Consider the following 12,834-nt stretch of genomic DNA (forward strand, 5'->3'; position numbering starts at 1 on the left):
ATTTGACTGCGTAATGTGTCATGGCAAAGGGGCTATTAAAACTATGTCTTAAACTTATACAACTGGAAGTTGATTCCTCAGACACAAGGGACTTAAAATAGACCTAGGAGAGTAGAATATCTCAGAAAGAAATCAATTGTCATCTTTGTCCACTTTGGCACAAGGAGAATGTATTCCACTGATATCAATAAATATTCCAAGATACCCAGTCTTGTCATTTGTTTGAAAATCAATAATTCTATCGGTGGCCATCACTACTATTAGCATAGCCAACGTTGATACGTACAGTAAATCCTAACATCTTGTAATCTTTGGTGTACATGGCTTTTCGTTTCTCTGTACCGGAGACGCTATTGGAATCTGACTCTGCATCAAAAGCAATTCTTCTCAGCTCGAAGATGAAGTCTCGCTGTGCCTGTGACAGGAGAAGGAACAGTATATTTTGTAAAGACAATAACAGGAGTATTTGCTGTTTCATATACAATAGTTTTCCCTAGACAAACTCAGCAGAACTAAAAAGCAAAGCTAACTTATCTGAAACAATTTAGGTCAGAGTAAAAAAGCACCCCCCTCGCTATTAAGTATTCTAGTGCTCTCCCCATTAACCTCAAAGACATTTATTTACTTACTGAGTTTGAAAAAGAGGGAGCTGTAAATCCCTGGATTAATTAATATACAAATGAAATTCAGGCAAAAAATACCGGCATTACAATATTTTCACAAGTCACCCTGCTGCATGCTGACCTGGTCATTTGGATCCATCTTAGTCATCATTCTCTCTTCTAGGAGATTGAATGTCAGGACCTGCAGCACGTATAATTGATGTGCCATCTCAGTTTTGATTGGGCGGTTTCCCCGGATAACATGCTGAATGCGGAAACAAGTTGGGTGAAGTCAACGCATATATTCATTAAATGCTAATATTATTTTAAAGGACCTCAGTATTCAAACTCAAAGTCTTACATTTAAAATGATTGTCCTCAAGTGCTTCTGTGCAAAAGCATTAGCCATCTCCTGCAATGAAACCAAACACAAACATAGCACACAATGAATCAAGATGTTAGCTGTTTTCTAATATTTCTACATCGTTTAAACAGAAGTTATGTCTTTGCATTCAGTTCCCAATATTTCCAAGTTTTCCTGAAACGGTGCAAAGGAGCAATTAGTGCTCTCATCTTCTATGTACAACCAATATATACATAAGTTGGACTTTGCTTTGTGTTTACTTAGGTCCAGCAAAATTCTAAACAAACAGCAACTACACAAAAATTATACGAGCAAGTACGATGCTTATAAAATCATATTCCTAATAACTAGAATCAATAAATGAAAAGTTTTGTATATCCAATATTATTTAATGAATTGCCTATAGGCACTCCGAATTTTTGGCCAGTGAGCAAACAGGATAGTGGGATAAAGTGATTTCTCCAGCCTCATGTTACATGGTCAAGTGATAAAGCTTGGATTCAAATCCAAGTGACTTCTTTTGAAAGTTAGACATGACACTATACACCATTCCCAAAATGCAACATGACAACGGAAGCTTGCCCAGATGCACCATGTGTGGAGACTTAGCGAGGATGAGCACTAATGGCCACATAGCTGGACAGATATCCAGTACGGGGCTTTTGCATTGTAGCGCAGTTGTAGCAGCCTTGGTGCAAGTGGATGGAGCACCCAATCCCTCAGGCGGGCGCTTCTTAGCGAACCCATAACACATTGTTATGCAGTCGATCGACCTAGAGATGTTTTTTATGCACTTCTTTGCTCTTCTTTGTTCCTGAGAGGCCCACAAAGGGATGATCGTACACTCGATGGTTCTGCGAACAAGCAATGTCAAAACTAATTGAGTCCAAACAATGGAGTCTCTCCTCTTCTCTTTTCAGGGATGAGGCGGGGCAAATAAGGTCGGAAGCGAACTTGCCTGCTGAACGTGGAAAGGTGTTACTTTGGCAGATATACAGCTCGAGTCCTAAACACCAGCTTCTCTGAAGAGAATGCGGCCAGGCAGAGAGGTCCTGAAGCTCATTCATGCGACGAGATGACATAAAGGTAAAGAGATGTAATGGGCAGTTGTGCATTGGCATAAATGGGGTACACATAAGAAAAGTGATAACCAAATTCAAGTCCCATGGTGGCACATGAAGGGCTTCGAAGTAAACATTCTATAAACCTTTAAGAAATCTCATCACAGCAGGCAATTGAAACAAAGAAGGAAGATCCAGCAACTCAAATCCGAAAAAGCCACAAACAGCCTTTGACAGTGCCCAACAGAAGTCCAAGTTGGGCCAATGACAAACAAACCACCCTTCCGCCAGATTAGCTTCTAGCAGGTCAATCAGATGAGTGCTGCACAAAAGCTACAAACTTGTTCCAGGGCCTAGCATACACGGATTTTGTTTATGGATGCCTGGCTGCCAGAATACCATCAACAACTCCAGAAGGAATATCAAAGGAGACTAAATGATGCCACTTATTCTGCCTGTATGGAAGTTCATAGTGCAGAGGACAGGGTGTTGGACCCTGCCTTGTTGCTGCAACTATAGATCCTTTCCAAACTGTAGCTTGATTGGAGTACAGATGCTCATGTCCAGGAGTTCTGGATATTTAGAACCTGCTGGCCCAATACGGAACCATGAGGAGGACTTGGTCGTTCAAAACTTGAGCCAAGACGTTTAGAGGTGGAAAGGCATACAGGAGTCCCGAGCTGCAGTCCATGTGGAAGGAATCTCTGAGAGAGCACCTTCTTGGGAACTCTAGTGCACAGAAATGCAGACATTGCATGTTCTCCTGGTGACAAGAAGACTGAGCCATGGTTATCTCTATTGCTGGGTACACACTGCACAACCTACAGATGCAACTACAATTTGTGATCTGCTAGGCATCAGTGGTTCAGTTTGTTCACCCAGGTGTTGCGAGATCCAGCCCGAAAGGTCAGAACCAAAGAAATACTCTGGCAAGTCAGCCACTTACAGAGGGCAGAGCCTCATGGCACAGGACCCAAGACCCCACTCCACCATGCTTGTTCCAGTACCACATGCTGGTAGTGCTGTCAGTGAGAACCCGTACTAGCATCCCCTTCAAGGATGGTAGAAAGGCATTCAACGCAAAGAGAAATTGCCCACAGCTCATCAAATTGATGTGGTGGTGGATTTCCATTGGAGACCAGAATCTTCTAATCTCCAACTCTCTCAAATGGCCTCCCTAGACCTGTAGTGATGCATCCATGACAGCCTGCAGCTCTGGATGGAGTTAGGAGAGGGATCTGCCACTGACCCAATCGCCATCAAGCAGCTACCACTGCAGATCTTTGCAGTCTCCTCCGAAACCTGGATGTAATCCGATGGGTTCCCCTGGTGCTGTGCCCACTGGGATTTCAGATCCCACTGCAGAGCCTGTATGTTTCTGCTAAAGTAGTCGACTAGCAGGATGCAGAAGGTCAAGAGTCTACTCTTCATGCCGTCCTCACTAAGGTCCAGGTCAGAGGCTGAAACATTAGCCCAAATGCCATGGACTATCCGCTCCAAGGGGAAGGTACGAAGCTACATTGTATCCAGGATAGCCCAGTCTGTGAAGGAGTCAGGTGTGACTCCCGTATGTTGATAGTGAACCCAAACAATATTAGGAGGGTCTCTGTCATCTGGAGGTGGCCTACAAAGGCCGGAGGTGAGTACTTTTTCAACAACCAGTCACCGAGGTATGGGAAGACTGGTATACCCAACCTCTGAAGATTCGCAGCAAACCCCGCACCACTTTTGTGAACACCTACGGCGCATCAGTAAGGCGAAAGGGGAGCACCGCAAACTGAAAATGATCCTGCCATACTGTGCACAGCAGGTAGCGCCCATGTGATCAAAAGACAGGAATATGGAAATGCATGTGCTGCAGGCCCTATGCTACCAGCCAGTCTCCAGGATCCAGGGAGGACAAGAACTGGGCTGGCTTTAGCATATTGAATTTGACCTTCTGCAGGAAGGTGTTGAGAGGGTAGAGATCCAAAATAGGACAAAGGCCTCCGGCCTCCATCCGTCTTTGGCACTAGGAAGCAGCGGGACTAAAACCCAGTTCCTACATCTGAGGCCAGAACAATCAGTCAGCAGCATTGGTGGAGGTGGCAGGTTAAGCATAGAAGAAAGAAATGGGAGGTGGTAAGCTGGCCGTCCCCTGTGCTGAAGTAAAGTCTTGCCGCGCTTAGCTAAGATGTTGGATACTGCCTCCTACAGGGTGGGTGAGTGTTAAAAACAGACGCACAAATTGTGCTGTTGCTGTGGTTGCCTGATGGGTAGAGGACTGAGCTGTACAGTGTGCCAGATGCCCTGAACGTTGCCTCTGGGTGCCATGACCTAGGCCATGAAATGGCTGAGCAGGTGCTGTGCTGGCAGTGAAGTCTGGTGTTGGCAGAAACCCATAGCAAAAAACACAAAGGCATCAAAACTGGAGAGGAAATTTTCTGGTGGGGGATGATTGCCCCAGGAATGCACTTTGGCACAACTCTCGTTGAAGTGTTCTAGGGCCAAGTCCGCTTTCTCACAAAAAAGATGAGGGCCATCAAATGGCATGTCTTTCAATGATGCTTGAACATCCTCAAGAAGTCCATAGACCTCATCCAGTTAGGGTACTACACTTGTAACAATTGCTTGGCCCATGCAGTCAGTTGTATGAAGGCCAGACCTTGTGACCAATTGCACAGCATCCTGACCTTCCGGTGTGGCGTAGGCTACAACTGCCAGCAAGATTTGACCAACGTGTCACGTGAAGCATAACTGTAGTGGCCCAGGAGATAGCTGGATTGACTGATCACAAACAAGACTGGTTGATAAAAACATGCGGTTGTCATACGTTTCTATGCATTTAAGGGTCAGGAAGACTGGTGGAAAAGGTGATAGGGTTGTTCTCTGCTGGTAAAAGCCTGCGAAGGATGTTGCATTGAAAAGTCAGGCCTGTGCCAGTCTGTGGCAAAGAGGTACCGGTTTGTTTATTGGGGCCCAGAGCATGGCTTTACCAGAGTGCCTGAGAGTATGCCTTAAGACCTCGTTGAATGGTAACAGGTTCAGTGTGTGCCTGGCCAGTCTGAAGAACCTCCATTGGGACGTTAGTTTTGACCTTCCTTGTAGAGAGCTGCAGGTGAAGGGCCTCCGCAGCATGCCTCATAAGCATAATAAAATAGGCACTCTCGTCAGTAGTAGGACCTGTTTCCTGGAAAGTGTCCAGACCACTGGTATCCTGTAATTCGGCATACCAAATAGTTATGGGGCAAATTTGTCCCCCCTCATCGTAGTAGTTATTGTCCGATGTACAGTATGAGCACCGGCGTGAAGTAAAGGAAAGGTATTGGACCTCGAAGGATTGCCATCAGGTGCAATCCAGTGGAATCAGAGAGCGGAATAAGTCGAGGTCAAGTCAAACCCAGCTCCGGGTCAGAGAACAACATAAGGGAAAAGCTCCTCTTCTGGCGCCAGCGTCTATGTGAAAGAAACCACGCAGGAACCGAAGTCTAACCAAACATGGCACGGAACCTTAAGTGGGTTCAAGAGGAGCAAATGACACGGAGGTGAACTCGCTAGCGTGACCCAAACTGGAGGCCTCGTGGAGGGAAGCTGAAGAGGCGCCAGAGGGATCTGGAGGAGTGCTAAATATGCTCAGCCTGGACTCCCTGAAGGGGTCTATTTGCTGCAACTACCTCGATGGATCAAACTCGGACTCAGCTCTTCAGGAGTGAAAGAACGAGACGAAGAGGCATGCTGATGGCACTGCGCGCTCACTGGGGTTGGTTAAAGAGTGTCAGGAAGAGGTTGATTCCCACTTCGACTTCTTATGCTTCTTTTCAGACTTACACACAGACTTTGAACGCAAGAATTATCTGCTGCAGGAATGACTTCGAGGGCGGGACCTGAAACTTATTTTCGACTTCGACCATTTACGGTGGACGTCTTCCGATGTTTGTCGATAGAGTTTCCCCTCACAGTTCTGTATGGCTCTTTTCGGCACAGTCCACACAGGCCCCGCAGTTGTGCTATATTCCAGTCACCACAGGCGGGATCCGTCACAAACATTAATTTGTAACAGTTCCTTAAAGGTTTAAACCCTGTTGTTTTGGGGGGTGACCTATTTACCTTACATGCTGGTAAAAGACATTTGGGGAGGAAAAAATACTAATCAAATACGAGAGGAGTACTACTCGCATTTGTGTCTGAAGATGCAGAAAGAAAGGAACTGACATCAGTGCAGCTGGGTGAGACTTGCATGAGTCCCCAGTAATCACTTCGGGAGCATAACACCGGACTATGCCACCTATCGGTGACCAGGGGTATTGCTTTTGAGTTTCTGGATCTAGTCTGATGTCCGGGGGAAATTCACAAGGTGAGGAATCTGAGGTTAGAAATATCCATAAGAATCAAGAATTTAAAAACTGCACACTTTGATAAACCTTTACTTCAGTTTCTAAACACATTTTCTAAAGACATAAGGAAATCTTGTATTATGTGCAAGAAAAAAACAAGGAGGTTTGGGGGGGTTAACAAGTGCAATTCTGTCAGAAGGCAAAAACAACTCTATTGACATTTAGAAGCATTGCTACTTTAACCACTTCGAGTTACTTACACTGACAGGAAGGTCAAGCGGGTTAAGATGCTTCTCCTGATCGTAAAGTCAAAAGTAGAAAGCACAAATAGAAGCAGAGAGCAGTGTTAGGCAATTCAAGCAGGGTTACAAGATACAGAGTGCCAGCAGATGAATAATTAAGTTAGTAAATAAGACAATATTCATAATCATCAAATGCCTTTTCAAATCTTCCGGAAAGGAAGGGCATTTATGAGGTACAACACCTGTAGCATCCGCATAACAAGAAATGCAGAGATCATGGGTCACAATCAATTACAATGTCTTTGGGGGGAGGGGGGAGGGTAACCTAGCACCCTTCAACTCAATTAACCCTGGAAGCAATATTTTTATGAGAAATGAAAGCAGACCCCCTCTTCTGCAGTTTCACTGACACAATGACCTTCAGATCAGTGTCAATAAAAGTAGAAGTTTTATGCTCGTCGTGAGGAAAGAAAATAGGAAATACACAGTACCATAGACAACAATACAAAGGAGAATAACTATTTCTGGTCAATCATTTCAAAAGGAAAGGATATACCACCTTCACATCTGAGAAACACAGACTCCTTGAATTTTGAAGGTGGTAGGGGTTTGTCATATCATCATTATAACCTGGAAAGAGGGATAACTATCCACACCCATTATTAAACTAAACAATATGACAGCACTCATCACAATCCCAAAGAGTTATCCATACAAAGAAATCTATGTCTTGCCTTTTTGATAAACACGCCAACATATGAACTGCAAGAGCCCTTCAATCCATTGCAGATAAAATAAATAAATCTGCATGTTATCACCAAAGGAAGCAAAGTCGCAGTCCAACTGCATCATCGTGGTTGGAAGGAAAGCTCCTTCACCATCTTGACACGAACACAAGACAATGCATCACTATCATTATACAAAGCAGAGGAGCTACGTGACATTGGTAGGAAAGAGGGCTGCAAATTCATCTTTATTGTGTAGAAAGGGTAAAAACTCCATATCAATAATTGAGAGCTGGAGAAGCTCTACATAGTCATCACCAGCACAGCAGTATCCTCATCATCATCATTTGAGAAGGTAACACAAGGGTCGCACTCTGTGGTACTAGCCAGAAGGTAAGATGAAGCAAAATCTTACGAGAGAATGGAGCATCTCTGTCCAACAGAATCATATTGAAAAGGAGAGTTACTTTGCCATCATCACAAACAGGGGAAGAGGAACAATTAAGAGGTGAAGAAATAAAATTACCACTGTTATCATCAAGTGACGTACTTTTCAGTTCATACTACAGGTTATAACAATACGGCTCGCAGCTCCTCCCCACTTCTGACGAAGTGGTGACGTCGCCGAGCCCGTAAAAATATGGGTAAAAGAAAACGTCTGTACATACCGTTATCCACAGTACATAAATTAAACCCATCCAGTTCAATAATGACATGAGAAAAAAACTATCAGCTCAATTATCAAGAGAAAGTAGAAATTCTTAAGCTCAACTACCAACCAGTGGTGACAGGATACATGACCATTCTTGAAAACCTGCACTTCAGAGTCCACCAATGCACTTCACTAGGATACAGTCAATTGGAAGAGCACAAAATAGAGCAAATACACTCTAAAAAGGGAAACAACTTTGGTATCCATTCTAAGTCTGTAGCAATCTCTGATGGGGCCAGTCACAACAGTTACCAGCACAATCGAGATTCTAAGATTCACTGAAACACGGGCTGCCAAATAGAGCTGAAATCTCCAACAGAAAAAGTGGGGGAGAATGGAGAAGTAATGGGGATTTTAGATTAGAAATTAATTCCTCCGGTCTCCGGAATTCTAAAGGTGCAACTTAGAATTCCTGTCAATGCGGTCTCCTCAGAGCCTCACATCCAGTGGTGCAGTACCACCACCATCACATCTAGGGCACTCATAATGAGGCCCTAAGAATTCAATAAAAAATCTGAAGCAGCACTAGGAGGCTCCAGTTACGGTTCAGTAGCGGACCATAATGGGCGAATTTCAGGGGTTTTCTGGTTTTGATGTGGAACCATAAAGTCACTTTACTTGAGTTTTTTATTGAATGTCTTATGTTTTGTTTCACACAGTTACAGTGTTCGCACCACCTGAAACATAACATTACTTGAAATGTGTTTTTTCAATGAGTTTGTGTTTTTCAAAATTATTAAATAAAAATGATTAGCAGTTGGACGTTGCACCACGGACCATACATCTAGACCCTACTGCGCCTGACTGAAGATTGGATATAGGCAATGCTCTGCATCCACACGGCCATCCCACCCCTGCCACGCATACCCTTCAGTTGTGCAAGGCGTGGTTTGGATGTAGGGCTTGGCAAACAAATGATGGGCGGAATGCTAAATAAATCATGCATTCACTCCCAGTCAAGAGACCTGGGTTGAAGCCATTATTATTTTGCTCACCATGCCACCCCAGATTAGACCCAGCCATATGCAGGTCAGTCTTGACCCTGTTCCTCATGAGAAAAGTCCAGCCCAAACTGCCAAGCCAGGGCCTCCCTAGACCAGAAACAAACATTCTGGGACCGGTTTCGGGTTATTAATCATCAGCCAGGCCAGCTTGAATCCAGTGGCACAGTGAGCAAGGGACCCACGTCTTGGCATACCCATCTCACTTAGGATGAAATGTGCTAAACCATGGGAACTCACTGATGCCAGCGGGACGTGTAAAGTTGGTGTCGGGGAAGCAAAGCATGTATATCTAGTGGCTGTCTTTAACAAGCATTGGCATAGCCAAATGGTCTCGCCTTTAACCCGTTGCACGCTGCTGTCGGCCGTTGGCCGACGGCAGCACTACCTCGCTAGTGCTGCCGTCGGCCAACGGCCAACGGCCGACGTGGCCCCGCCCACCTTTCAGAACGCCCGCACTGCGCCAAAATAACGGCCGCAGTTAAGGCGTTAAGACCTTATAAGTGTTTAGCCAGAGATATTGACTTTGCCTATGTTTTTAAGCAACACTACAAACGCAAAGGGCAACAGAGGAAATGTAATGCAAATGCTACTTACCAGTATGCATCTGTTCTTGGCATGTAGGGCTGCTGACATTCATATCTGTGCATAGATCGCCACCTAGTGTTGGGTCCGGATGATTGCACATTGTTGTCCTGGAAGAGTCTTCGAAGTATCACGAGATAGGTGGCTCCTCCCCTGGACTACAGTGCGCATGGGCATCGCCTCCATCCCCAGATTGTTTTTAGCCATTGGCAGAGATGGAGTGAAGAATGTGAGTGATGACCATGCTATGAGCATATACATATATACTTATGAATGAAGTACTGCAGCTGCTACAGGCGCCGGGGAGGAGGGTGGGCGATATGAATGTCAGCAGCCCTACATGCCAAGAACAGATGCATACTGGTAAGTAGCATTTGCAGTTCGAGGCATGTGGGCTGCTGAATTCATATCTGTGCATAGAATATATAGCAGTCCCTCCATTAGCGGCGGCCGCCCGTGCCAGCTGCAGCAGTCTGAAAAAGTGTTTTTAGAACAGCCTGACCAACAGCTGCCTGCTGTTTGGAATGCACGTCTACACAGTAGTGCTTAGTGAAAGTATGTGTGGTAGACCATGTGGCTGCTCTACAGATATCTTCTAGGGGAATGTTACCTAGGAAAGCCATAGAGGCCCCCAACTTTCTGGTGGAGTGGGCCCTCGGTGGGATAGTTAGAGTGCGCTTAGCTTTAGCGTAACAGATCTGAATGCATTTTACTATCCACCTAGCGATCCCAGCTTTGGAGATAGCGTTCCCTTTGTGGTGTGTGGCAAAAGCAACAAAAAGCTGCTTGGTTTTGCGAAAATCTTTTGTCCTGTCTACATAGTACATCAAGGCCCGCTTAACATCAAGGGTGTGGAGCATGCGCTCCGCCAGCGTCTCCGGGTTTTGGAAAAACACCGGCAATTCAATTGTTTGGTTTATGTGGAATTGTGATACCACTTTGGGTAGGAATTTCGGGTTAGTGCGGAGCACCACCCTGTTAGCATGTACCTGGAAGAAAGGTTCTTGGATGGTGAGCGCCTGCAGCTCGCTAACCCTCCGTAGCGATGTAATTGCTACTAAGAACGCAACCTTCCAAGTCAGAAGCTGAAGCTCACAAGAGTGCAGTGGCTCAAAGGGAGGACCCATCAGCCTTGTAAGAACCACATTGAGGTTCCATTCTGGAGCTGGTGGGGTCCTTGGTGGAATGACCCTTTTGAGTCCTTCCAGAAAGGCCTTGATAGCAGGGACCTTGAAGAGTGACAGGTGTTGCCTATTCTGGAGGTACGCTGCCATAGCAGACAGGTGAATGCGGATGGAAGAGTACGCCAGATTGCATTGATACAAGTGGAACAGGTAACAAATGATGTTTTGAATGGAAGCATCCAGCGGGTCAATATCGTGGTTAACACAGTAGATGACAAATCTCTTCCATTTAGCCGCATAACAAGCTCTCGTAGTGGGCTTCCTTGCCTCCCGAATGATGTTCATGCAATCGGGAGGAAGATTGAGGTAGCCAAACTCTAGGACTTCAGGAGCCAGATCGCCAGGTTGAGCTGTTGCGGATCTGGGTGCTGAATGTCGCCATGGCTCTGCGTCAGAAGGCTGGGAGTGAGATGAAGCCTTTGATGCGGTACCACGGAGAGTTCCAGAAACGTGGTGTACCACGGCTGGCGAGCCCACGTTGGAGCAACCAGGATGAGAGTCATCGAGTGCTGCCTGAGCTTGCGTGCCACCAGCGGTATCAGAGGTGCTGGGGGAAAAGCGTACGCAAATCTGCCTGACCAGTTCATCCACATCGCATTGCCCTGTGATTGCGGGTGTGGGAACCTGGCAGCGAAGCTTTGGCATTTTGCGTTCTCCTTTGTGGCGAACAGGTCTATCTCTGGATGACCCCACCTTTGGAAGTACGGTTGGAGTACTGATGGATGTATCTCCCACTCGTGCATTTGATGGCTGTGCCTGCTGAGCAGATCTGCCATTTGATTGTCCTTGCCCGGGAGATGCTCTGCCATGAGGAAGATGTTCCTCTGAATGGCCCACTTCCACATGCTCTGAGCCAGATGAGACAGCTGTGGAGAGTGTGTGCCTCCCTGCTTCTGAATGTAGTACATGGCTGTCATGTTGTCCGTCCGGATCAACACGACCTTGTTGCACAGATGTACTTTGAACGCCTTCAAGGCCATGAAGATCGCCATCAGTTCCAACACATTGATGTGCATCTTCCTTTGCTGTAGTGTCCAGAGTCCCTGCACCGTGTACTGGAGTACATGCGCTCCCCATCCCTGGAGAGAGGCGTCCGTCGTCAGGATAATCTGTGGCACAGGCTCTTGGAATGGTCGGCCCTTGCAAAGGTTGTGTGGGTTCCACCAATGCAGAGAGTTGTATGCCCGACCGCTCACCAACACTAGGTCTGTCAGTTGCCCATGAGCCTGAGTCCACTGACGTGCAAGGCACTCCTGAAGCGGACGCATATGTAGTCTCGCGTGCGGGACAATGGAGATGCAGGAGGCCATCATGCCTATCAACTGCAGGAACACCTTCGCTGGAAGCGAGTGTTGACGTCTGAACCGCTGGATCAGCGCCTGGATACTGGCGATTCTCACTGAATTTGGCTGCGCAGTGGCTGCCAGAGTGTTTATTGTCGCGCCCAGATACTGTCGCACGTGGGCGGGCTGAAGATGGGACTTTGGATAGTTCAGAGAGAATCCCAGATCGTGCAGGAGATGAATGGTGCGTGACGCATGGTCGACGCACTGTCGTTCTGTCCTCGCCTGAATGAGCCAGTCGTCCAGGTAGGGAAAGACGTGGACGTTCTGGCGACGGATATGCGCCGCCACAGTCGCTAGGCACTTTGTAAACACCCTTGGCGCCGTGGTGACCCCGAACGGCAGAACCCTGAACTGGTAATGCTGGTCTAAAATCGTGAATCTGAGATACTTCCTGTGGGAAGGATGCAGGGGGATATGAAAATAGGCATCTTTCAGATCCAGCGTAGCCAGGAAGTCCCCCTGCTGAAGCAGGGGAAGCACCTGCTGCAACGTGAGCATATGGAAGTGCTCCGAGAGGATGTACCAGTTTAGGGGCCTGAGGTCCAGGATTGGCCTGAGGGATCCGTCCTTTTTGGGGATCAGAAAATACAGGGAGTAAACCCCTGTTCCCCGCTCTTGGAATGGAACGAGCTCTATCGCCCCTTTTTGCAGCATGACTAGAACTTCTTGCTGCAACAAGGTCAAGTGCTCGCCTGACAT

General features: G+C 46.6%; 1 protein-coding gene across 2 annotated transcripts in view; it reads right to left on the minus strand.

Annotated features, from left to right (window-relative positions):
* Nucleotides 1-12,834, minus strand: part of ELMO2 (engulfment and cell motility 2) — a 290,477-nt gene that overhangs the window by 75,593 nt on the left and 202,050 nt on the right. Inside the window, exons 10-13 of one of the 2 annotated variants that reach the window (XM_086932589.1) lie at nt 6,601-6,636; nt 964-1,014; nt 745-867; nt 287-415 (exon numbers count right to left, since the gene is read on the minus strand). In XM_086932589.1, coding sequence (XP_086788715.1) covers nt 287-415; nt 745-867; nt 964-1,014; nt 6,601-6,636 — 339 coding nt within the window. The remainder of the gene's footprint in view (nt 1-286; nt 416-744; nt 868-963; nt 1,015-6,600; nt 6,637-12,834) is intronic. The other variant, XM_086932590.1, reaches the window with a different exon arrangement.

The sequence above is a fragment of the Lissotriton vulgaris genome, chromosome 7 (genome assembly GCF_964263255.1).
Source record: "Lissotriton vulgaris chromosome 7, aLisVul1.2, whole genome shotgun sequence".
NCBI lineage: Eukaryota > Metazoa > Chordata > Amphibia > Caudata > Salamandridae > Lissotriton > Lissotriton vulgaris.